This window comes from Helicoverpa armigera, chromosome 1 (genome assembly GCF_030705265.1).
Source record: "Helicoverpa armigera isolate CAAS_96S chromosome 1, ASM3070526v1, whole genome shotgun sequence".
Classification (NCBI taxonomy): domain Eukaryota; kingdom Metazoa; phylum Arthropoda; class Insecta; order Lepidoptera; family Noctuidae; genus Helicoverpa; species Helicoverpa armigera.
Genome location: NC_087120.1, coordinates 10,763,912 through 10,790,919, shown reverse-complemented (window position 1 = coordinate 10,790,919; position 27,008 = coordinate 10,763,912). Strand labels below are relative to the sequence as shown.

Below are 27,008 nucleotides of genomic sequence, written 5' to 3'. Positions count from 1 at the left end.
TAAGCTTACAAACAAACAAAGAAATGGTTCCTCATTCTGACATTATTATAAAAATTATTTTTTTTATTAGTTTTATCGTGCCACTGCCGTCGTTTTATAGTGTCACAAGTAAAAACATCACACAACCTAGTTATATTCCTAACTTATCAGTGTAGCAGCCCCTTAACGGTCCCAGGCTGCGGTAGACACCAACGAACACAGCACTTTTCCTATCTGTCGGCCCTCTCAGGCGACTTGTTATTGTAACTATACCTAGTCCGTAAGATAGTTTTAAGTTTCTTTTTATTAGAATTTCTATACTAATATCTATAATATAAAAATGAATCGCAAATGTGTTGGTAAGCGCATAACTCAACAACGCCTGGACCAATTTGGCTTATTCTTTTTTTGTTGTGTTTGTTATTGTCAGGAAAAGGTTCTTATGAAAAAAAAAATAGGGTAAAGTAGAGAAGTCAGTTGACGGGAACGAAGCCGCGGACAAAAGCTAGTTATAAATAGGAAAACTTTGTTTGTTTGGTTGTAATGGATAAAATCAAAAACTACTGCTGGCTTATTCGCTAACTTTCGAATTCTCAGATGTCAACTGGCTTCAGTTGTCATCGGAACTTTGATTTCAACCGATAAGTTCAAAACATTGGTATTCTGTATCGCATGAAGTGGATATCGGTGGATATCGTTACACGGTTGCTGACGCCAAAACTACGATGACAATTTGACAGCTCTTTTTTTTTATCCATCATCCATTATGTCCACTGGGCTTACGGAATCGCAATATAACGTTTATCGGTACAGAAACAGCTGTCAAAATGAGTCATGGTGGATATCAGCCTGATGACGTCATCTCATTTGGTAACTGGCGTTAGCGAATAAGAAAATAGCTGTTTGACAATTTACTAATGTACACTTTACCAATTGATGATATCTGCGAGCTGTCAGTGGAGTTAGCGAATAAGGCTACTGGACGGATTTTAAATATTCTTTCACCATTAGAAAGCTATATTATATGCGAGTAACATAGGCTATATTTTATCCCGGTGCGGGCATTAGCTCGCACGGGACGCGGGTGAAACCGCGAGAAAACGGCTAGTTAATGAATAAACATGTATTAATTTGGCAGTCTTGCATCAAACTCTGTAAGCTTGGGTCGTAATAATAAAATCTTATTTCGATTCTTTAAATATTAACTTTTATTTCTATTTTCTCGCTCCCGAAATCTAACTACCTCGTAAATAATGTCCCATTTTTATTATGAGTCTTCTTTATTAAAGCTATAAACCTAAGTGCAACATGACGAATCGAGACAATTTTTGTACCTTACACTATGTAGTACCTACCCTACTAGTAGTAGTATGTAGCGTGTGTGTTTGTATTAGTAATATGAGTGTATGTAGTAGTATCCTACTGCTTAATACGCGTGTGGTCTGTTCCACAAACATGGGAGCTTTATTTAGAACTTAATATTATGAAACAGTAAAGTACCTCTACCATGTATTTTAACTTAAAACGAGCTACAATGCCTGGCAGATCAAATTAATTTATGAAACAACTTTAAATTACTGACCTCTCCCTGTGGAGAAAATAAACTTCATTAGTTCCTGATTTCAGTTTATATTCATAATTTTATATGGAAAACTTAAAGGGGTTTTAATGTTGAAATTAATATTGAACGTTTACGGAGCAGTGACTTTGTACCTACTACTTACGACTGTGGGTTCGATTTCTGCTTTCTTTTAATATTGAGTGCATTGCGAAGATTTGGATGTCCTTTTAAATCATGATCAATAACTTTAATTTTCTAATATTAATTTAATTAAACAAATCTTGCAATTTTAGGCCGAGACTAACGAGTAGGCTAGGCACCAAGATGCGAGTCATCGGTACAATCTGTGTCCATTACGATTAATTAGCTAGGCTAATGACACGTGCAAATTAATCGATACATTGGCGCACTTGATAAGACGGAAGGGGTGTTAAGCACCTCACTACGAGACTCGCCACCTCGGCTCGAGCAGCAGCGGCCAGTGCGGCGTCGGAAACCTGTTGCGATACACGGACGACCCAAACATTGTTTTTCAATGTACTGAAACTAACTTTTTTCTTTGAAGTTTTTCGATATAAAAAAATATTTTTTTAATTTTTTTAACTTAATACTCTATGCACTTTTTGTACAACGGCGGACTTAATGCCTTAGGTTTTTTTGGGTGGTGGAAATAGTTCGAGACATTAAGAAAATTGTTTTTTATTTTTTTATTAAATGCACATTTTGTATAGCGGCGGACTTAATGCCTGCGAGTCTAACTTTGAGTGGTGGAGAAATACCAGTGTTAGGTGTTTTTAATTTCATATTTTTGAAAATATTGTTTTTCCTTGTTGCAGCAGTTTGTCGGGTACGCTGCCGGACACCAAGAAACAAGAAGCACACAATGGAGAACATCATGTTGTGACACATCCAACTTCGTGAGTAACTTTTTGTTCAGTAATTAATTGGTCCGAGTCGATTTCTGTAAGCGGCAGGTTTACTTAAAGTTGGTGAATTTTATTGTAGTATACTGTCTAGTTGTATATATTTGCTCCCTACAATTCTTGGGTACTTATTATAAATACATATATCTATATCAATAAAATCATAACACTTCTTGGAAATAAGGGAAAATGAGAAAAAAACATGATTTAGGCGGGTTTATAATATTCTTTATTTTCTCATGAAAAAACGTCAAAATTAAAAATAAAATTTACTTTTGTTTTGACTATAGTTATCACTTACCAGTTAACAAGTTGTTCTGTCGTGCTTACTCTCTAACAGGGTACAGTAACGACATAATATGAAATAATGAGTGTTCCATACTCTCATCTCAGGCGTTTTGAAAAATCCACTTAACTATCTGACTACGGGACGCGCGCTTCATCTATAAACCAATTAGAGCTCGAACGCTATTAATTAGAAATCAATTTGCGATCACATGTATAACCTTTTACGATACTTTGTCACCATGTCCCGTAGCTACTTATCTAGATAAAAGTGTTCCAGTGATCAGCGTCAATGGTCAATTTATTAATAGTTCATTTACATAGATATTTTCACATCTAGCCGTCAGTTGCACAAAGCTCCATTAAAGTTAAAGCTTCATTAAATCTATTGCATTTAACACTTTTTCTCCAGTTGACAAAGAAAGAGACAGCAATAGATTTAAAGAAGCTTTAACTTTAACGGAGCTTTGTGCAACTAACGGTATACATATAAAAGAAAGTTGTGTTATTTACACATTTTATAACTCAAGAATGGCGGAACCGTTTAGGCTGAAAATTGGAGGGGAGGTAGCTTAGACCCGCGAGGAGGACATAGGATAGTTAGTTCACCATCCGGGACGCGGGATAACCGCGGGCAGAAGCCAGTTAACAATAAAGATACAAAACTATTCTTATAAAAAACCTAAAACTAAAAAGCATAAAAAAATTCATCCCCATCACATCATGGCAGCCTATTGGGCACGCTCTCAGTCGATAGCGATGAGGATGAAGTTTTTTATGCTTTTTAGTTTTAGTTTTTTTTAAACGGACAATTAATCTTCCTGCCTCACTCTAAAGCTCTTATTACCTATGTCTATGTCCTAGGTACGCAGATACTATGCTGCACCTGTTTCGAGGCAACATAGGTACGGGCCTGCTGGCTATGGGAGATGCCTTCAAGAATGGAGGCATCGTATTCTCGCCCATCGTCACGGCTCTACTGGGAATCATTTGCGTTCACGCTCAGCATTTACTGGTCAGTTTATTTCAGTTTTGAAATTATAGAAATTGAAAGATTTTTAACCAACTTTCTTTAGTGTCAAAATTGGGAGTGTATTACATTTTGTAGAAAATTAAATTGCTAATTTATGATTTAAATCAACCTAAATTCTAGCGAGATAAGCAATGATTGGAATATACACATCTGGTTCATTTTATGAATGAACTCAAATGTACTGAACTGAGTAATAACACAGACAATTTGCAAAAGGACATTGAGTTATGTTGCAATCGTTTGGCGTTCAGAAACTCTTGTACCAATTATTTACATATCAGTTTCGGCTGAATAGAGTTATGTCACCAAACAAAAAACGAGACTGTTTTCTTTTTTCACTCACACTCAGTCATGCATTTTTCTGTCGTAATTTTGTAAGTAATCATAAATAACGAAAACAAAGCATTGGCAAATAAAACGCAGCCACAACCAGTAGAAAAAAAAACCTATTCTAATCCGATATTATTTGCAGCTAAACTGTTCAGAGGAGATGCATCGGAAGTCAAAACGCGACCGTGCACCAGGGTTCGCAGAGACTGTGTACCTGGTGTTTGCTAGTGGACCCGTCAGCTGCCGAAGTATGGCCACCACCATGAAGATATTAGTCAACGGGTTCCTCTGCGTCACACAGCTGGGATTCTGCTGTGTTTATATTGTATTCATCGCGAATAATGTTAAAATGGTCAGTTGCTTTTCCACTGTTTTAAAATTTCTGTTCATACACAGGGTCTAAAGATAAAAAGTCATTTATTCAAAGCAGGCTGAAAATCAGCACTTTTTGAAGGGCAAATTTACAAAAGACAGTCCCCAAAATGCCCGCCCTTCACCACTTCCTATGTGTTTTTGCTGGTAAGAAGAATTGGTGGAACAAACTCTACAGCAACGCAATTCTGTCTGTATGGCTTGAAGAAACTTTGGCATACAGAATATTAGATACTACCTATATTAAATTGTGTACTTAAAATACTTTCTAATAAAAAAAAAAACTAGCTAGCTAGCACACAAACTTAATGGTCTTTTTATTCTATATATTCCAGATTTGCGACCAATACAACATACACATCAGTCTATCAATACACATGCTATTTGTGGTGTTACCGATTATGCTGGCCTGCATGGTCCGTAACCTCAAATATTTGACGCCGTTCTCCACCATAGCGAATATAATGATGGCTTTTGGAGTCGCTGTTGTGATCTACGCAGCCACCCAGGACTTGCCAGCAGTGGAGACCAGGGTATACATGGCGTCTTGGCAACAACTCCCTCTGTACTTCGGAACTGCTATTTACGCTTTTGAAGGAATTGGATTGGTAAGTGTGCAGTATCTACCTATTACATTGACAGAAACAAATGTCCAAAATCTAACCATTATCAACATAATTTGAAACAATATTTAATCAAAAAGATCAAAATTCGAAGTAAACATGTTACTATATTTCTTTTTGTTATTGTATTCTAGGTCCTTCCTCTGAAGAACGAGATGAGCAACCCTGAGAGTTTCCAAAAGCCCCTGGGTGTGTTGAACGTAGGCATGGTAGTGGTCGGCAGCATATTTATCACCGTGGGTTTCTTGGGCTACCTCAAATGGGGCGACGAAGTGCTCGGCAGCTTGACCCTGAATCTGCAACCAGGAGAAGTGTAAGTCTTTAACCCTGATCTTATGTAGACCTGTTTGATTTCGATTTACTAAGCTTCCTAGTGTGAAGGAACATAAGGGTGCGTCTAAACGGTGCATGTTGCTGGAGCAAGTTAACATGCGCAAGTGATGAGAGCACGCGGGTGGGTATTGCTTTGGTAGGGTCCAGCGACTCACGCGTGTCCGTTTTTAAAATAACCTGCGCATGTGCGTCAACATACGCAGGCTACTTACGCCGTCTAGATGCACTCTAAGGTAACATTCAATAATAGGTGTGGATTTGCCTCATCTTTTTTAAGGGAGTCAAAGTCTCAATTTCTTTATTTTTGTTGCAGCCTCAGTAACGTGGTTCAATCTCTGATCGCGCTGGCGATTTTATTCACATACCCACTGCAGTTCTACGTGCCCATTGCCATCACCTGGCCGGCGATCGAGAAGAAGTATGGAGCTACACACCCCGTGGCCAAAGAACTGGGCTACAGAGCTCTTCTTGTCATACTGACTTGTAAGTATCATTTAAATAGAATAGTTACTTGTTATACAACAGTGCAAAGTTGCTTTTTAACTAAAATTTAGAATCCTGAGCGACAGCAAGGGACTCAAAAGAGCACAAGGTGAAAAATCTTTGCGCTCGAGTGCAAGACGTAGGTAACTTTCATTCCACCTCATCGAAGAAATTACTAAATGAAAAAAAACAATGGCGCGTATATATGAGTAGGTATCAAATCAAAAAGAAGTACCAATAAAAATTGATTTATTTAAAAACTCAAGATTTTCAGAGTTTAATTATTATTTTTTAATTACAGTCATTCTGGCGGAATCCATACCCGAGCTAGGACTCTTCATATCATTGGTGGGAGCAGTGAGCAGCACAGCCCTGGCGCTGATGTTCCCCCCTCTTCTGGAACTGGTGTCCACGTCACAGAAGCCCGGAGGAATCCCAACACATATAATCATCAAAAACTGCTTCATCATTCTCTTAGGATTATTCATTTTCTCAACGGGAACGTACGAGAGTGTTGCATCCATTGTTAGGGCTTTTCAGGTATAGGATCATTTATTTAAGAAAACCGCATTAGGTAAATAAGTATTAAGTATTTTTAGGCTGTTTTTAAGGCGTTGCTGGTCTCAGTTGTTGAGTTGCCTAAAGTATTTTTTAATGTAATCGAAAAACTTGTACAATTTATGTCTGTTAATTATTTGTACTGGTAATTATTTGCCAACATATTTATGTAAAAGCCAGAATTCCTAAAAGAAGTAGCTAAAAAATCAGTTCACAAAAGTAGCTTAGCAACCAGAACTTCAAAAGTCATTGACCAATTCAAATTTTCATTTTTTTCTATGACTTGTGTATGAATCTTCCCCATCAATCTTTCCGTTCACTGTTAGGTTTATTTGACTGTTTTCAGCTATCAATTTATCTCTTTCAAATTACGCGTGACTTTGAATGTGTAAAGCCACTTTTGGCTTTGACTATACTTCTGTAAAAAAAAAATGCAATTGACGAAAACGAGTCAAAATAATAACATTAATTTGCTAACGAAATGATATCAATATATTGACTCGAGAATATTAAATACCTATATTGTATCTGCCTATATCTCCATAAGTCAACTCTGGATACCCGTGCTTGACATCCGACTTGGTCCGTTCAGATAGACCGGCTCGGAGAGCATCGGCGCGCATTTATCTTTTTACACAGACCGGAGTCGGCTCCGATCGGCTGCGTGGGATGCAAGTGGAACCAAACGTCAGCAAAACCGAGAAAAAGTACACGAGAGGAGCCGATCGGAGCCGGTCGGCTCCTCTTGTTACTTCACACCGAGCGCCTTCGAGCATTCTTAATGACAAAAGCAGTGCGCACGCAAAAAAAAATCCTTACTTCAAATACTAAGTACTCAATTTTCAACGTGTTAAGAATTTGCTCTCCTCTCCGAGCCGGTCTGTCTGAACGGACCCTAATACACTAGAAAAAAAGGCTAAGTATGTAGTCGTAGTATATGCCTGCAAATTCTAGAAGGATACTGAAGAACGAACATAGGCTTTTAACTAGGGTATTTTTCTAGAATTTATTGTCGGACCTAATCACATTAAATTCTATCACATATACTTTATGATATTCTATGGTGTAAAAAAATAACTTAATCCATTCAGTGGTTTGGCCACAGGAATCACTTTTCGTTTTCATAATTTACAACATCATGTGTAAAGTAGAGATAAAGTTCGGTCGCAAGTATCGGATGTTTGACCAGTTGACAGCTGTCAGTTTTCAAGAGAGAATTTCCGTTTTTTGTTATGAATGATTCTTATATGGTGTTCTAATTCTCGCACGAAAAATGCATTTTTTTAGATTAACTTATTTAATTGAATGTGATTAGGTACGACACACGTTGAGTGATTTGAAGAAGAAAATCAGATTTAGTTTTCATTTCTCATTTATTTATTTATATACATATTTTGTTAGTAATATTAACCGTCTGTTGCACAAAGCTCCATTAAAGTTAAATCTTCATTAAATCTATTGCTGAAGCTTTTTATCCTGTTAACAAAGAGTCAGCAATAGATTTAAAGAAGGTTTAACTTTAAAGGGGCTTTGTGCAACCGACGCTAAGGCGGTAAGGTAAACGTTCCGTTAGGTACTCGACAGATTTAGAACTGGGCTGCGTTTACAGGACTGCCACATTATTGTTAGATATTTTAAGAACATATTTTTAGTGTAGGATGGCTTTATTTTTACTTTATTACTTATAGTGAACCCCAGTGAGAAAAAGGAGCTACTTTAATTAAGAGACATATAGAAATATACATAATTAAAGGTACATTATAATATAGAAATATATACTATCGCACATGCCGTGACTGCGTTAAATCTCCACAGTTGCACCACTGGTTTGTATATATTTATATGAAACCCTTTTGGAACGATGTTACCTTAGATATCAATTGTTTTCATGCAGTCGCGGCATATGCGATCAGCAGTCGACATTCCAAACGTACCTTTAAGATACCATGGGCTCTCGATTCAAACAATGTCCTGCAATAATTGCAAAATATGAATGTAAATGAATGCGCTGGTCAGCTGCTAAACGCACGATTTTTTGAATTTTAACTTTTACCATAAAAACCAGCGTAACCAGGCTATTGGAACCCAGTAGCTTTAGCACGCCTGTTGCACGAACGAACGTCTGAAAAAATAAGTATTATACGTACGCCTAGTAAAAGTTTATTTGCAGTAGAAAACGTAAGATTAGGTATACTTGTATTATTCCTATTTTATATTTAAGAAATATTGATAAATTGTAACCATGGGCGATCTCAGATTACCTCAGAAGGTTGTTCGATTTGTTAAACCACGGGAAACGACCCATATTTATTAGATAAGTCTATAGGTAGGTAGTGATGTCTGAACTATTTTAAAATATTGGATTAATAAATTGTTATGAATTCTGAAATTATATGATTTTGTAGTATATTTATGAAAATATATAAACATGTGAACCAGATACATATTCAATAATTATGCATTTATACATTTATAATTTGTAATAATTACGCAAATTGCACTACCGTTAACTAACGCTTGATAAAAGTATAAATCAGTTTCTAGCCATTAAAAATAATTGACGGAGACAAAATCATGTCGATTTGGCAAATTAAATGCAAGTAAAGTTAAAAATAACATTAATATAATTTTATTCTGTGATATAAGGTCTGGGATTAAATGTTGTCTTAGCAATTTTTTGTTTTATTTTTACCTATCTAATAGTTTGTGGAAAGTTCAGAATATTTCATAAGTTGTCACTTCGATAGTCTTATGAGCTGTTTGGTAGGTACAGTCAACTTCAGGTCAGTGGTAACAGTTTTATAGGAAAATCGTACTTATTACTATTGAGTTAAGGTGCATGACAGTTACCACTGATGTGCAGTCTACCGTACAATAACAATATTTCGACCGAATACTCCAAAATAATGACAGACCCGGGCAACCCGGGGCGATTTCCTATTCGTCACCATCAAAATAAAACCACAAATAGGTGTTTCTTTACCTGAATATCACCAAATGACTTCTCACCCTGTAGGTACATCGTGAGGGACTGTCAGACTCTTACTGACCAAAACCCACCATGTTACTTCTGGAGCCCTTTATGTACCAGAACTGCGGTGACTCTTTGGTCATGCGATAATTTTGAAGAGATGGTTCTCAGGGCAGATGATGATCAGGTAGATCTGATGACCATTTGCAAAGTAGGTCTTGTGCTATAAAGATGATCAGTAAACATAGAAAATAAGTAATTTTATTAGAAGGACGCGACTAACCATAGAGCAAAGGAGAGTATCAAGGATGTCAAAGTAATGCCGTTTTCAAATGATTATGTCAGACTGCACATTTTGAAAGAAGGGCCGATCCTGATAGAAACTGGAATAAGGAAGGATAGTAGGAGAATGAGGTTCAAGACAAATAAAAGAAATTTTACCAATTTTTTTCTCTATTATGGACTGATATTTTGAAAATTACATCACTAGTAGGTAAATAATTACCGAAGCCACGTCTTACCGCATCTAACATGATTATTATAGGAAAAATGGCTCCATAACACATGAACTTGTATAAACTGTAAGGATTTTTATTGCGTAGAGAATTAACCTAATTTCGTATCTCTCTCTCTTCGAGTCTCTTCTCAATTTTGTATCAAATATTTTGAACTATCAGATTTGCTCATTTACACAAGTTCACGTTCTTACAAGAGCATGACGCCACACATTTACAAATGATTCGCAGATAATTTTCATACAAGTATACCACTCACACAAGCCCTAACCCTTAGAAAATAACATTGTCTATTCAGTCCATATATCTATCTGCGAAGGCTTTGTAAACATGTGGACCTTACACTAGGCGCTCGCCGCAAGATTTGTAACCAACGTAAGACAGTGGTTGCTTAGTGTATCGACCAAAACAACTGCTGTCTTATGTTGGTTGAAAACCCGTACCAGGCGGCATTATAACTTACTTATTCACACACTTGTACGCAGCACGTACTGAGTAGAGAGTTACACTTGGAAATAGATCGCATACATAGTGCTAAATATGTATCACTCTTCATTTGTAGGCCAGGAATTATCTACAAGAAACTTTTCAGATATTGAATTCAAGCCTGATGAAATGCTTGGGATTTAGAACTTTAACAGTATTTCTTAAAGTCTTTCCAGGATAATAAGAATAGGTTTATAATTGAATATTTTTTGATGTTGTTCAATGTCTTAAATATTTTAGCACTATTTTTAATTTATGTGACTGCCTAAATTGCGTACTTATAGAAATATACCTGATTTACAATACTTATAAATAAGGATGTATAAATATAATAATTTATGAAAACATTAAACATGTTAAAAGGAACTTTAGTGCGTTTATTATTAAGTTAAAGTTAGAATAAATTAAAAAAGAAAAATGTACAACATTAAAATACAATGTGTAGGTGTTTAAAATAAAAGCAGTAATTATCTGAATATAAACTAACAACTACACGAATACAGTTAAATCACTGGGTATACCTATTGCAATGATTTGGTGAATTCTTTTAAAGTCAGCACTGCCTCGAAGGCGTGAATCCCGAAATTAAGTTTACGAAACAAGTTAAACAGTTCACCGTAATACGTAAAAGCGTGTGTGAACGAAGCATGCGTTGAAGATGCACATTTGTTTGTATGACACGACATAAGTTAGGAGACGACTACAAGTATTGAATTCAGAGCACAGGTACAAAGTACATTATACTACTGAGCTACCTTTATAATTTATACAAATGTCGAAACGGTGGGTTTTTAAGCTCGAGAGACACAGTTCATACAAGAAAAGTGCTCATATTGATATCTTACTTCATTAGCTTTTTAAACAGCTCTGTTCAATAATACTAGGTGCAGTTAGTTTTATTGAGCATTACTACTTCCAAGAATACAAGAATAATAAGTCAAGACACGGCATAAATGCCTGTACTTTATCCACGGAAGCAAGAGCTAAAAGGTAAACAAAGAATGACACTTTTTCAAGATGGCGGTATAACCCGACCGATGACAAAATCACAGATACTGCGAACATTTTACACAAAAATGTGACGTTTTGTCATCAGTCAGGTTATACCGCCATCTTGAAAAAGTGTCATTCTTTGTTTATCTTTTAGCTCTTGCTTCCGTGGATAGAGTATAGATATGTATATAATGCGACAGAAATTTTAGAACTATGCTATTAATTATCCATTGACATTATAATCCGATTATTTCAATATGCAACCTTCAACGCATGCGCCGTGTTACATCTAAATACTTATTTAATACTAAAACCTGCATCCGTAAATGTCGATTGACCATGACACGATTTTATTAGGTAATAAATACTAGAATATCATAAGTACACAGCATACAACACCAACTTACATACTAAGCATATAATACTGTTTAAGTTTATTAGAATAGAAACACTTTCTCCATGAATTCCCGATTGTGAATTACTACAAGGATCTAAATATTTTTTAAGCAACAGACTAGCTCATAATGATAGAGATTGCTTATTACAGCTTCGTCGAATTGTTAATACTGATCAAAATGTAGTCCGCAAAACAATTGATTCTTTCATTTTTTATTCTTAACAAGAAGAATAACTTTAAGTTTCGATTACCTTAAATTTTGTCTGTGTTTCATATCCTAAATGATATAATAATTTTCAAGGTGAATTTTATTTGATTTTGTTCTGATTTATCTCATCCAAAGCCGATGTAAAGACTGTTCACAACATGTTTCTATTCTACCGCTGAATTTTCACACAATTTTCACGATCCACTCGAAAACCATTTGCGAAAACGACAAACTACATAATTTTCACTAAGCATAAATTACGATTAGAAACAAAATATTATTAATACAACCATAAAAAATATTTTCTTTTTGAAAAGTCTTACTTTTCTTTTGACATATCACGGAGAAATCGACATTCAATAAATTCATAATTTAGCTGAATCGATATGATTTTCGAGTCGATTATACAATACCCTTAAATTTTCACAGCTCTATTTTCTCACTACTTAGATAGCGAAAAATCGAGAAATTCCACACATTAATAGTTTAGGATTGATAGACACAATAGGAAACTCAAGTTCCGTGTATATCACACTACATTAATAACTATGATTAATTAGCTCGATTGCCTTAATATACTAATGGACAAACGATCCGAAAATTCGTGCACCTTAATGTCACGTATGAAAATACATTTACTGCCTTAAACCTAGTGGTCGCAAGTGGTACTGCGCAGCTCGGGGTACGGAGTCGGAACTACAGACTACCCGAGCTGTTAGGGTGCGTCCACATCTGGCGAATGCGCAGCACGCGAGCCGATCGCGAGCTGTCCGCGAGCTGCGCGCGTGCATTTTTGTTCATGCGCCGCTTCTGCTTGGCCCGCGCGCAGCTCGCGCGCGACCTAAGCGCCGCACATACGGGTATTTCATCAATCTAGGCGGCCAAAAGTCAAAATAACAAAATTCTAGGAACGCAAATTTCATTGATCACCTGAGGCAGGGGACATTCCAGGAAACAATAAACTGCCACCCCCACCCTTTTTCCGTTGCGCGTTTTCCGGAAAAATCAGTCGAAAGTTGATCATTGATTCTTGTGCATGTGTCCGTTGTCGGCTATTTACAAAATCGTTAACTTTGTGTGTTAAACTGAAGTTTTCTGTGTTTACCTAGTGAAAAGTAGCAATGGATTCGGAAAGAACAGGTATGTGATGATCTACTTGTAATAAATTTATTAAAATTTGTGTTATTTTAAAGTACTTTTAGAGGTCGAGAAATCACGTCTGAAATTATGATACTTTTTAAAAGAAATTTATGTTTACGAGGCTATTTGTTTTAGTATCCTGGTAGATCCAGCAACTTTTGTAATTTATATGTAAACTATAGACCCTCAAGTAACGAATACTAAAAAAATTTGCCGCGGAATACCGCGGATGCGCAAAACCCTAGAACATTGAATTTCACGGTCAACAAAAGCAAAATTTTTGAAAAAAAATCTTAATGTCTAAAAGTAATATTTACTTGTTCCAGATATAAGTGTGTACTTCCGGAGTGAGAATAGTGACTCGTAAACCTCTCTTTAATATTATGAAAAATGAAAATTTACTCAATTTTGAAGAAAAACTATGTTTTCTGAGAGACCACCTTCTTAATAATGAAGATCAGTTAAAAACACTGAAAATCAATTTTGTTCATTTTAAATCGGAAATAACAACAAAGGTGGATTAAATCTCACAAAAAAAAGATGTTTTTTTCTTGAAAAACAACGTTCTTTGGCCGGAAGGTACATTCGAAATTCCAGTCACAACGGCAAATCGTCCAGGTCGCCCTTGTAAATCTTTTGAGGAATCAAGCGAAAGAACCAAAAGAAGAAAAACGGAAGAGATCGGAACGGAAGGGATAATATTGATGTAATTAAGTTGAAAATATGAAAAATATGCTGAAGAAACTGCTTGTTTATACATAAAACTCTACCCATGGCACCCAATGACACCCACACTGCACAAAGTACTTGTACACGGGTCAGATATAATAAAATGCATTGTTACCTACAGGACAACAGTCTGAGGAAGCAGCAGAGGCACGGAACAAACATTTTAGGACGTACAGACAGGATTACTGAAGGAAATTCTCTAGAGTTCTGTAATAGACATATTTTAAATAGGCTTCTTTTAAGCTCAGGTCCATTTCTTAGTGCCTCAAGGATAATAAAGAAAAGAAGATGTATTCGTTTCTGCCTGAAACATTAATCATGCTTCTGTCTGGTATACACCAAACCCAACAGAATCAGAAAGTTAGAACGAGGAGTTGAATTAATTTGAAAAAATTGTATTGTTATTGGTAAATTAATTAAGTAATGTATGAATATGTAAATAGTAATGGTTGTATATATAAGCGTATGTAAGTTTATGTCAATATATAGTCTAATGTAGATAAGTGTACGTAAGAGTATGTAAATATATAGCCTATTTTCAGTTTTTTTTTTTTTAATTTGTGTTTTATTGCTTTTTTTTATGAAATTATAAAAGTTATTGCCCGTATATATTACACATATATTATTTCCATCATTTAAAACAAGAAAAGCCACACAAATATTTTTGGCCGCCTAGATTGATGAAATACCCGTATGTGCGCCGCACGCGAGCGGCGCGCAGGCGGCGCGCGACGTCTGCCATCTTCGATAGTACTGAGCCAATATACGGAACTGTAAGGGCGAGAACTGATTGCGCGCAGATCGCGCGCTCTATACGAGCCTTGCGTGAGTTGCGCTAAAGAGGCGCACCGAACTATTGCAGTGACTGCACGCGCGCAGCTCGCGGACAGCTCGCGATCGGCTCGCGTGCTGCGCATTCGCCAGATGTGGACGCACCCTTAGACTTGTTCAGTAGCAGCCCGGAGGCTGCATTTATGCCTGGTTGATCATTGACCTTACCTAACTTAAACCTAGAGACAAAATGAGGGTGTGCTTAACACACCCTTGACTTTCTCACAAATATTGGTTTGATATTATTATTATTAAAACTACTTCAAAGATGAGTATGCCTAAGAAGGAGACAGGGAGGCATTTCAATGTTCCGTTGTAGAACATTGACGCTCGACGAGACATGCTCGTTACTTAAGATTAAAATACTAGCCTAGTGGTTTCCTGCCTGAGGAAGAGAGAGGAATTTGACGCATTTTACTTCTTCATTCAAAGGATATTAGATGCCGTAACATCTTACTCGCATCGTTTGTTTCTGAGTCTTGTATTAAGTGGCAGAATCGTGAATGCTCACAGATATGCATTACTTTTTACGCAGTTTTTTTATTTTTATTTAATGTTGGTTATGTGAAGTTAAACACGTTCCTAATTTTATAAAGAGGCGGACATTTCACATAATGTGTTAATTTTAATCACTTAATTTCTAGCATTTTGACGTTTTTATTGACTCTTGTCAGTAGGGATTACATGTGGGACACAGGGTGTCCAAATCGCAATCCGCTTATTCCTTCTCACGCGAAGAATTGCCGTCGAGACGACGGGGTTTTATTTAGTTTCATACCGAATGTTCCGTGGCCTCTAACATGCAGTGTATAGTCGATATTTTTGAGGGCCGCCGCCAACCACTCGCCAATATCGCGACACATGTCAGAGCACACGAAAATTTCACCATCATTCTACACTCCTAAAAAATAACCATCGCAATCCTCCAAAAATAAAGAATGTTAAAAACTAAAATAACCTGTAAACAATACAACTTGTCGAGATTTTTGCTCAAGAATCTAATACACAATGGTTTGTAATACTAATTGATAGTAAACTAAAAGCTTTTTAAGTACATAATTTAATATTGAAACTTTTGTAATACCGGAAAATAAATAGAACATCCGTGCCACATACAGCTTCAGGTAAAATATGACGAATGCTAATTTTAGCAAAAATAAAAGGACGGAGAATGGCAGTGACGAACTATGTTTAAATAAGATGTTGAAAGATGGCCAGTTTGAGATAATTTAGCTAAAAAAATCTATTTTGCTGAATTGGTCCACATTTTTGTAGTTTATTTTCTCCGACAGACTAAAAATAAATGTAAAATGTTACATTTTCGTTGGGTTTTTGAGGTAATTTCAATTGAAGATGGATGGAACACAACTGGTTCCTAAAACTGTATGCAACACAGACTCGTTTGTGCGATCGTGGCGGATATACTCTTATTTACCTACATCGAAGCACTCGTGCTATGCTAAACGACCCCGGGGTGAATGTACAAATTAGTCCCGGAGGTTCAAACCGAAATGGCTGCACTTATAGTTAATTCATAAGAGTTGATGCGCGCAGTAAAAAATGTACAGTTTCGGCCGGCGCACATATGGCGGAGCCCAGCGCAGAGAGAATTGATCTTCGCTATATCTGCGCTAGCACAGACCCTAGTCACTAAAATACACGTTTTTTAACCACACTATGTTCGGAGAAATAGGTAATGTGCATCCGTTTAGACTAAAAACCGAACCCAGAACAGATGGGAAGGGGCTCGGGAGATGGCATATGTTCGGACAAACAGTTTGGTTAAAAAATGCGTACTTAGAACCTAGTCTAATTTCTACGATATTTATACAATATAATATGATTATTAAATGTTTTACTAAACTTGTTTTATTGGTGTTTGTGTAGTTTCGATGTAGTTGTAATATGGTCGAGTAGTTTGGGTGGAATATGGTTCAAGCTGATTAAGCGTACCTCGGGACGTAAATTTTTGGATGGTTTTCAGTTTTTCTTATACATACTATGTTTTTGAATTTCTATATATGATACATGTCCTGAAATGTATTGATACTATACTATAATAATGAAAATACTGTATAATACATATTGTTTTCAAACTAATGTAGTCACTATACCTATCGATTTCACCAAAACTGCATTTTTATGACTTAAAAAATAGAGATTGGTATGGTTTGACAAAAATGAATGATTCAAAAGGGTAACTTTTTATATAATTTTGAACTTGCCAGACAATGATTTACGGTTCTCAGATAGTGATATCATTAGTTTGAATTTCACCTACTATCTATTACTACATATATTTGGGGTTATATACATAATATAACAGCTATAATAAACTCTTCTAGTAAAAATAAATAACAGCTAAACGTAAGTAACTGAAACATGCATATACTATTGGTGTTTACACACTCATAACTAACTAATTCATATATAGCTCTGAGATAAAACTAATATAATCTGCTAACACTAATAAATCTCTGTTTGTGAGTGCAATCGATATAGGTATATACGGGTATCTCCGCCACACCGTACACCTAGCCTAACCTAACCTAGATATAATAAATATCTATTTTTCTATAAGCAAAGGTTTGGAACAAAAGTCACATGAACATTAAAATCCTCGATCTATTGAAACGCAAGACTTATTGCCCTTGTAACTTTCGATATGTTTCAAAACAATTAAATGCCCGCAATGGCAGTGTAACTATGGATCAGTCACATAACATATCAATATTTTGCAAAGACAATTCTTAACATATGCATAATATTATTGTGTTAATTAACAATCTGGGTGGTCAGCGAAGGGAATTGTGGCGACTGCCGACTTATATCGCGGTGTACCGAACTTGACACAGATTGGACACAGGAATACCAGGTCACACCAGTATCAACACAGCTGTTCCTGGCCTTGAGTGGCGGTAAGGGGTGAAAAATAAGGTGGAATTAATGCTTTAAATACCGGTATTTAGTTGTTCAGTTGTTATGAGAGAAACATGGTATATTTAGTTGTTGAATACCGATGATCGATTGATTTTCGCGCATAAGACCGGTCTCCGTCTATCCTGTGTCAAGAGCCGATAGTTCGCGTCTATAGTCGTTATATATTACAGACATCAGTGGTCACATTTCAAATCGCTGTGTAAAAGCACGTGAATGCCAGAATTTCAAATGAACTGTACAACGAATTCTAAGTTAAACTAGGGCACACGGTTGAGCCTAATAACATATCATAAAATCCACGGAATAACTTCAAGCGTACTAAAACTACGATAAATAAGTAACACACTAACACTAACTATTTACAGGTCACACGAAGTTCGGTTGCAGCCGTCTTTGGTAGATATCTCGGCCATACTCCACTATGTTTCTCCAACCTTACGTTGATCATATATGGTACACTTGTCTGCCAAAAGACAGTGGAATCTGACAGTGATATCTCCCTGCTCACTGGGCGTGGAGTCTGATGATATGACGTCACAAATGACAAAAGTCTAGTTCGCCCTGCGTTCAGGGGCGTAACAGTTTGGCGGTGATAAACGATTGCTTGGGATACCGGCATCCTTCTACACTCTTTTGCAAAAAAAACGGGCACCTTTCCGAAATCTTAGTTTTAAGGACTTTACGTGTATTTCAAAGGGTTTTGATGATTGTAGTATGTTTCTACCGTCAAAAGAGTTAGCCGAGCATGCGTGAGAGTGTATTCTAAATTTGAATTTTGTACAATTGCTAAGAAATTGCTTAAACCTTGTTTTGGACTAATTGCTGACAGAAAGTTCGTCGGTGTTTCGAAAAGTTTTTGAAGTGATTTTCAGGAAAATGATAATGCAGTTTTAATTAATGATTAATGTACTTTTTTGTTACATCAAAACATTTTTGAAAAACTATGCGTATTTGTTAAAATTTTCACCTGCTCTAAATGAGCTATACTGATGGTTGATGGCAATGTTAAGAGTTTCGGTATTTTAGTGTAAAGCGTTCTATTGTTTGGATATTGTACCCACGTGTTTTAAAATATCGCTTTTTCATAATTAAACACTATTTATTCAGTACCTTTGGCTGCGACAAAACCAATTTAAAGTAAGCAGTGCCGATCACAACTCGTCTCCTATCGGACTTTGACATTTAAAAAATACCAAATTTTGTGATAAATGTTAAAATTAACCACATGAAAAATGATGAGGAGGGTTAAAGCTATCTGAAAAGTCAAATTATTGCCGCGTTGAAGGTCTCGATAACTCCATAGGTATCGGGTTACTAAACGACGATTTAGCTGAAAGGGAGTCAAGAATTCAAAATTATTGGCCAAACGTATGTTTCTTAAAAAATGAGCAGATAGCCAATTATTGTTATGATTTAAGCAGGAAAGTGCTGTAAATGCCAGAAAATCTCATTGTAGGCAAGTTTATTTAATAAAATGTCCATGGGATGAAAACACGCTATTTGAACGCTCAGACTCATAGATCTTCAGTGGTCTACGGAGTTTCCCAAGAGACGAGGTTGTTTAAAAATCAGTGATTACGAGACCTTAAGACCTCGTGCTCACAGTCTATGCGCTATTTTCTGTATTTTGTAGAATTTCAAGACTTTTAAAAATGTCAAAGTCCGATAGGAGACGAGTTGTGATCGGCACTGCTTACTTTAAATTGGTTTTGTCGCAGCCAAAGGTACTGATACTCTTATAAATAGAGTTTAATTATGAAAAAGCGATTTTTTAAAACACGTGGGTACAATATCCAAACAATAGAACGCTTTACACTAAAATACCGAAACTCTTAACATTGCCATCAACCATCAGTGTAGCCCATTTAGAGCAGGTGAAAATTTTAACAAATACGCATAGTTTTTCAAAAATGTTTTGATGTAACAAAAAAGTACATTAATCATTAATTAAAACTGCATTATCATTTTCCTGAAAATCACTTCAAAAACTTTTCGAAACACCGACGAACTTTCTGTCAGCAATTAGTCCAAAACAAGGTTTAAGCAATTTCTTAGCAATTGTACAAAATTCAAATTTAGAATACACTCTCACGCATGCTTGGCTAACTCTTTTGACGGTAGAAACATACTACAATCATCAAAACCCTTTGAAATACACGTAAAGTCCTTAAAACTAAGATTTCGCACAGGTGCCCGCTTTTTTTGCAAAAGAGTTTATTTATGATTTGAATTTAGAAAAGAATTTTGTTTTTTTGTAATGATCGGAAGACACGCACAATTGTGGGTCCCGGCTATTATTTGTAGACCATTGGCCGGTTACGGGTAGAAAGAAAGTCTGACAACCAGTCTTGCAGAGGTGTAACCTGTTGCCCAGGAAACTGAGCTCAGGAGGTCAGAGGTATCAAAATGACCGAACTGGGTTGTTCCACCATCAAGTTTGGTTGCAGCTACCTCGGATGCGACAAAGCTTTTGTTGTTTCATGACGTATACACATTTTTGACAAAAAAAAATACATAAAATATTACGACCAAAAAGTACATAAAAATGTTCTCCTAATTATCTACCTAAAGATATTTGAAAAAAAAAAAAGTATCGAATAGTGCCCGCCAAGCCGTCAAACGTTATGCAACCAATACAACACGTAACCGCGACTTACGACACTCTACCTCCAGATGACGGTAACATTGGGATCGTCTTCAATGATTTGGTCGAGTGTGGGTAGGTCGATGCGCGCGATGCAGCATATCTCGTCCGCGCAGTGACGGCCGGTGAACAGGCGGCGGATACCGAGGATAGGATCCACGCGGTTGTTGAAGCCGTTCGGCCGGGGTGGGCTGCGCAGGAATACTGGGTATCTGGGGAAAATTGTTGCATTCATTAGTATCAAATTTTTATTTAAAATTAAATCAAAAAGCGTTTATTCAAAGTTGAAATACCTACAGCAATTTTCAAACGTCAAAATTACATGAGACAGCCCTCAAAAATGCCCACCCTTCACCATTTTATACGTGTTATTACTGGGAAAAAGTGGCGCAACAAACTCCCCAGAATGAAATAAGTAAACGAAGGATTGTTTCATTTGACAAGAAATGACTGATGATGTCTAGTACGGATTTGTCACAAAAAAACAAAACGAAAAGTTTCTGAGGCTGTGTTTGGGGTCCAACCAGAGAAGCTACATGGTAGAAAAGCTAAAAATAAGTAGAAAAGGTAAACATGTTTACTTTTTAAGGCACTTGACGAGGCCGTGCAACTGTGCGTAGACGACCAGCCGACGCAGGTCGAAGGTCGGCGCGGGCGCAGTGGCGAATCGCTCGTACACCGTCCGCAAGGTGGTGCCTTGTTGGAGGGCGCACAGAATTTCCAACACCTCGGAAATGGTCGGCTGTAGACATGAATTTAACAAGAAATTTAAAAAAAACTGTCAATGTCAAAGAAGACTTTAATATAATAGAAAAATGAATTGAATAGAAAACTAAAAATATTGAGAAACTCGTCGTTAATTATCTCGTTCTATTTATTATTACTTATTGTCCTCGAGCACGAAAAACGCTATAAGAACTCACGATGACCACATTGTAATGTAATGCTTCTTATATTATTTTACAAATAAGATACAATTCTCTTCAAATAAATATTCAGCTCCGAAGCTGGCTCCTAGTGGCTTCGCGTTAGTCAAAATGTAGAAACAAAACACTATTGCGCACACGCATGCGCCAAGTGGCTGACTTCAGACGGGTAAAATTCTTTTGTTACAACTTTAGGAGTCCTTATGTTACTGTCTATGGGCTTTGAAGTTTGAAATTGCAGGAGTGTCTTTTGAGTATCTGTAGTGATTAGTGCTCATACTTTGAGACAATGTGATGTGACCCTATCTAAAAATCTGTTGTGAAAAAAATGGGTTTCCTAAAACCTACCTTATCCTTGGAGTCAATTCCTTTGGTGATGAACGCTAAGCAGGATTTCTGTAGTTCGGGATCACTGAATAGGCGGCTAAGGTTGGGCGTGGCTCGGTACATATTGCTGAACTTCATTATCGGGAGCAGCGTTACCTGGCAAAACCAATATATTACTTACCACGTGTCTATTTTGAAGAACATCTAATTTGTGCTTTAAGTAGGCTACAACATTTATTTATATCTTCAAAAACATAAATTCTTAATTAAAAAAACATTTGACAGTGTAGACATTTTTGACAAAAAAAAAAACGGGGAAAGACTTGAAAGAGTATTCAAAATTATAATGTTTTTATTTTTTAAGGAGTTTTTTATTTTATTTTCATATTAAGTATTTATTTTAGTCTTAAAATTGCTGCAAGAAGAACCTACCACGCCATAGTAAACAAGGTTCTGAATGCAGGACTTGACGAGAGTCTTCTCCACGTTGGTGTCGGCGGCGATCTTAGACACGTGGTTGTAGCCATCAATGTATGGAAGTAGCTGTAATGAGGTGCAAGCAAATAAATATCTTGTAGCCAGTTATGTTTTATTTCGGACCCTATAAGTATCAGGTAATAAAAAATAAAAATAAATAGAGACTTCAATAATAACCTTCTCTTAAGTTTGAAAAATACTGTGCTGAAAACCACATCAAAATCGGTTCAGAAAAACGTGAGGTAATTGCGCACAAACATACAGTCATACAGGTTACACTGAAACCCTCCTTTTTGAAGTCGGTTAAGTAATTCAAATAAAAACAGACGACGGTTACTACCATCGTTTGCATGACGTTGAATGCAATTCATAATATTCGATTTGTAAGTCCGGCCGCAGACCTTAGTATAATGTATGTATCCAGGAGCGAGAAATGCAAAATCTCCGATAGTAGGCTATTGTTCACGATTGAACAGTCGCTTTCTAAAGCTGTTTTATTCACTTGACATTTGATTAGTTGTCAGACGCGTGCGCAGGTTTCGAAATTGTCAATCACGCGCAGGAATTGAGAAAAGTTCGAAAATCCGAGTGCAATTATACTCTATATGTTTAGTCAGGGTTGAGAAGGTCAGATAGTCAGCAGCCGCTCCATTGTAAAACATTGATACTCAGCTGCATCCGGCTAGACTGGAAACCGACCCTAATATAACTGGGAAAAGAGTAGGCAGACGGTGATGATATTAATATCAGTCTAAATACCAACCTGTCTAGTTGTTAAATCCCAGTCTGCTTCCATATCGATCTCAAAGGGCTCTTCATCGTCAATGTCTAGGTGTTCCTGGCTCTGTATGGTTTCCGAGCCTTCGGGGGGAGCGGTACGCCTCGGACGGCCAGGTCGGGGGAGACCCACTGATGCAACGAGTACTGGAACGTGGTGATCGAATACCGGCGGCGGGTCCTTGCGGACTTCCAGAACTTTCAAGTGCATCACCGTGTCGCCCTCTGGTGGGAAGCGAAGGACTTATTTTACATTGTCATTTATTGGGAAGGAGTGTGAAAACTTATGAATGAGATTACGAATTGTGTTAGTATCATACTTTATTAGTTACACATTGTTATGACGCGTGACACCTACATACTACAAAGTATTTGTTTAAAATGATAAATGAATATTTAATACGCATATATTAATTTGTGTCCTAAGTAGCGTCCCAAGAGAAGTCCATGACCTCCAGAATGTTATAACATCATTCGTATTTACAGCAATTAGGTGATTTGCGTTCAATTAAAAGCGGTCGATGCCTCCATGTGATATTCAAATGAATCAAAACAAATATTGGACGCAAGAATGAATGAAGTAAACAAAAATATTTACTATATGCGTATGAACTATCATTATGTGCGTAACAAAAGTCAATGACAATATAAACGCGCAATTATTGACTATAAACTTCGCATCGAACTCAGAAAATCTTAGCGAATCCGCAAAGCAAAATAGACAATTCGCACGAGTACCCTTAAATAGCCTACTTACTATAAAATTATCATAATTCAAAACCCTATAAACTTGAAACTTTCGCAAAGCCATCCCAGCAGACGTAACAGTGTCTTCTTTTTGTTAAATCCTTACTCCCCCTAGAACACCCTAACAATGCAAAAGCAAATCAGCGCACAGCTATAAACAGACAAAACAAAAGTACAAAGTAATAAACCTGCACTGCACACTGTCTGCATAAAAAATCAATAAATCCCGTCTGTCTAGCCGCCCGCCACCAAATATTAAATTCCCTTAGTTCCCTACCCCTGCAATCAAAATACATACATAGCTATCAATAAGCTGCAGACAGACCTGCCGCCCTACCCATCCCTCACCCCAAAATTATTACCTTCCCGTTTTATTTTGAAGTGCACCAATTTGGTAGCTAGCACATTCGGTTCCTCCTTTGTTGGGCTCTCGCTCGCACTTATTTAATCGATCTTTATGCAGTCCCCCTGTCTGTCTGGCTGGGGTGACTTTGAGGTACATCGATGCAAACATTTACAGATGTTTGTAGCATTCGCAAATGGCCGCCGGGAGCGCGTCTGGTCGATACCTGGATACATATGTAACAAGTACTCACCGACAAGAGTGGCTTTCCGATGCGTGTTTAGGTCGTGGAGGAGATGCGCTAGTAGAGTGGGCAGCTTACTCGACCCGCTCGACACAAAACGCGTCTCCTCTTCCATGATTGTCTGTTGAAATGCGTTTTTGTTGTACTAACATATAAAAGTCCCTTTGTCTCGTTTTTCTGATAGCCTGAACTGGACATGATCCGAAACTGCTAACTAGCCAACTAATAAGAATCTGCGATAACAGATATTCGCATGGCGTCCATCTTTGTATCGATCAACTAAGGTCTCAGACTCATAGCAAACAACCATGCCTATAAATCCAAGTGGGGGGGAGGGGGAGGAGGGTTTGAATGTACTGACTAAACGCATAGTATGATAGAATTGTTAGATGTGTGTTCACATCCTTACTTAATATAAATATAAAGATATCTATCTTTCTGTCTGTCTGTCACCACAAAACTTTAAAAACCCTTTTAAACGAACTTTTGTACCCAGATAGTCCAGTAAGGACCTTAAAAAGGACGTAGGCTACTTTTTATCCGGTGCGTAAAGAGTTCCCTCAGGACGCGCGAGTGAAACCGCGGTTAAGAGCTACCACTGCATAAAACTGAGTATGGAGGTGTATTGATCTAGTATGGGCCATGGATGACTGCCATGTCAATGAATGGCGTGTTATGTTAAAAAATGCAAAGTAAATGTTATTCCCCCACCCCCCTTTATTTCATTGAAACTAATTCCCAACTAACAATGATGATGTATGAATGACTCTCATTTAGGTATTAATTAAATAGGCAAATTCATACATGCTCCTTGAATATTTTGACTCGACAAGCTTGATTTCTTTTTTATAAATTAACATAAAAAACTAATATTGAAGCGCATTATCCTTTATTACAAAATGAAACTTAATGTGAGGCTGTAACATGTGTCAGAAAACACATTTTTATGAAAAAAAAACATGCGAGAACAAAGTGCACATGGAACCCGAACACGACCATAAAAGCCTACCATGAAATAAAAGAAAGCATTTGACTCCACTGTCGTTCCTCCCTCCGTGGGTAATTTGCTGTAACTAACTATTATTTTTTTGTCTGTAATACCCTGCTCAGCTTTTGGTAAGTAATAGAAAAGTGAATATTATAATCTTGATGACGGCTTGAAGACTGCTCAAATACAGCCCTGTTAGAAAAGAAAATTCGAGGATGTTGTACTCGCTGCTGCTCTCGAAGCTGCATTCTGACCATACATAGCTGCAAAGTAAAACTAATAACTAACACTTACCAAATGTTCTCCGAGTTTCTTGACAACTGGCTCATACTGCACCGTCTTGGACCAGCTGTCACACACGAAGCACAGGTTGAACAAGTAGACATTCCTCTCGTAGCGAGGATTGTCAATCCGAATCGGGTAGCCCACGATCTTATGACCGAGGGCATTTCTGTATGACAAAACAAAGAACATTAGTATGGTGTGGTACATAAAAAAGATAATATTTCAGCTACCAATATTTTTATTCTATATTCACAAAATAATTACAACTAATTTAATATCTATAGACCTTACATAAAAATAGTTGTATTTAAATTTTAAGTATAAGTTACCAAACAATAAAAATGAAAGAATAAATAAAACAAAGAGGGTGTGAAAGGTACTTACATGGTCATAGTACATTTTTGGATTTGTGGTTTTGGAATGATGTAAGCACTGATTGAATCAAACACCTCCTTTGATATGTAGTCTTCGGGAAACTATGAGCAAACCATATACAACACTTGAGCTGGACATGTTCACTGCTTTGAGGCTCACAGAATAATGAGAAGTTAAGGCAACCAATGTGCAAGCTTCACCCCAGCCACGCTCCCTCTACCCCGCGTCTAGACAGTCGGTCCGCCGCACATATACACTGGCGCTATAGCACTGTCTAGACGCACTACATATGTACAGGTGCAGGTACCCCCCCATTACGATCAATATTCCACAGATCATCATATACATTAGCTATACACCTATGCACCAGAGATGCGCAGTCATCGAATACATCTTTAACAGTGAAAATTGCACATTTTTGAGAAGCAATAAGTTTGATCTTAAATTATTAGTGAGACATACCTGACAGGAAATCTTGGGGCCTGCCACGGGGTGGAACTCGCCCAGGAATATGCATCTGATAGGCCCTTCTCGTCCACAACCCTCGTAGTAACGCGTCTCCATCATTTTGTTTACTTTGCCGTTTGTGCCGTCCTCATAGTCACGCTGGCTCAATACGTTTAGTCGTCGTTCCACTTGCATTTGACAATGCTTAAAGGTATATCATAATATGAAAAGAGGAATAAAAAAGAGCACAGAAAATGAGTGTTAAATAAACAAATCGCACTTATTTAGAATCGTGAACGTGTGGACATTTTGACGTTTTGTGTGAAGAGATAGTTGAATGATTTTTTGCCCATAGGGCAGGCTAAAGTCTTTCGACCATACTGCCTAGTCTTTCGTAGGTATTTATTTCTTTCGTAATATTTTTAAAAAAATTTTGTCATACGTGTTTAATTCATGTCAAATCAATAATTTTTTGTCAAGTCATTGTCTTCTTTTATTATCCAGGTATTTTTTCCTAATCCAGCCGTTAAAGGCATACTTTCATGTCAAGTCATATCAATTTTTTTTTTTTTTTTTTTTAAAGACAGTGTCAACGTATTTTTTACGTCAAGTTGATGTTATTTAAAGGTTTCACCTTTTTCCCCTATTCATATGCTATTATTTATTTATATACACCATAAATTAGACAAATAGAATATTTTAAAAAACTATATATAAATTATATATACAAAGGTAATG

At 36.9% G+C, this 27,008-nt stretch overlaps 2 protein-coding genes across 7 annotated transcripts in view; one reads left to right on the top strand and one right to left on the bottom strand.

The window, feature by feature from the left end:
• Positions 1-9,153, top strand: part of LOC110382817 (proton-coupled amino acid transporter-like protein CG1139) — a 42,113-nt gene extending 32,960 nt beyond the window's left edge. For 3 of the 6 annotated variants that reach the window (XM_021343518.3, XM_064035171.1, XM_049838570.2), the window contains exons 3-9: positions 2,377-2,457; positions 3,613-3,763; positions 4,254-4,463; positions 4,819-5,091; positions 5,241-5,419; positions 5,753-5,922; positions 6,224-9,153. In XM_021343518.3, the coding sequence (XP_021199193.3) occupies positions 2,377-2,457; positions 3,613-3,763; positions 4,254-4,463; positions 4,819-5,091; positions 5,241-5,419; positions 5,753-5,922; positions 6,224-6,468 (1,309 nt within the window). In that variant the 3' untranslated portion in view covers positions 6,469-9,153. Of the gene's footprint in view, positions 1-2,038; positions 2,078-2,376; positions 2,458-3,612; positions 3,764-4,253; positions 4,464-4,818; positions 5,092-5,240; positions 5,420-5,752; positions 5,923-6,223 lie in introns of those variants that run through there. The other 3 variants (XM_064035172.1, XM_064035174.1, XM_064035175.1) reach the window with 2 other exon arrangements.
• Positions 9,154-9,886: 733 nt separating this feature from the next.
• LOC110382816 (GATOR complex protein NPRL2) lies at positions 9,887-26,613 on the bottom strand. The gene is made up of 10 exons (XM_021343517.3): positions 26,551-26,613; positions 26,286-26,474; positions 25,833-25,924; positions 25,458-25,614; positions 24,185-24,296; positions 22,828-23,066; positions 22,020-22,130; positions 21,609-21,743; positions 20,916-21,076; positions 9,887-20,546 (listed from the first exon to the last, which is right to left on the bottom strand). The coding sequence occupies exons 2-10, from the start codon at positions 26,463-26,465 to the stop codon at positions 20,354-20,356; spliced, it is 1,380 nt and encodes a 459-aa protein (XP_021199192.1). The 5' UTR covers positions 26,466-26,474; positions 26,551-26,613; the 3' UTR covers positions 9,887-20,353.
• Positions 26,614-27,008: the final 395 nt, after the last annotated feature.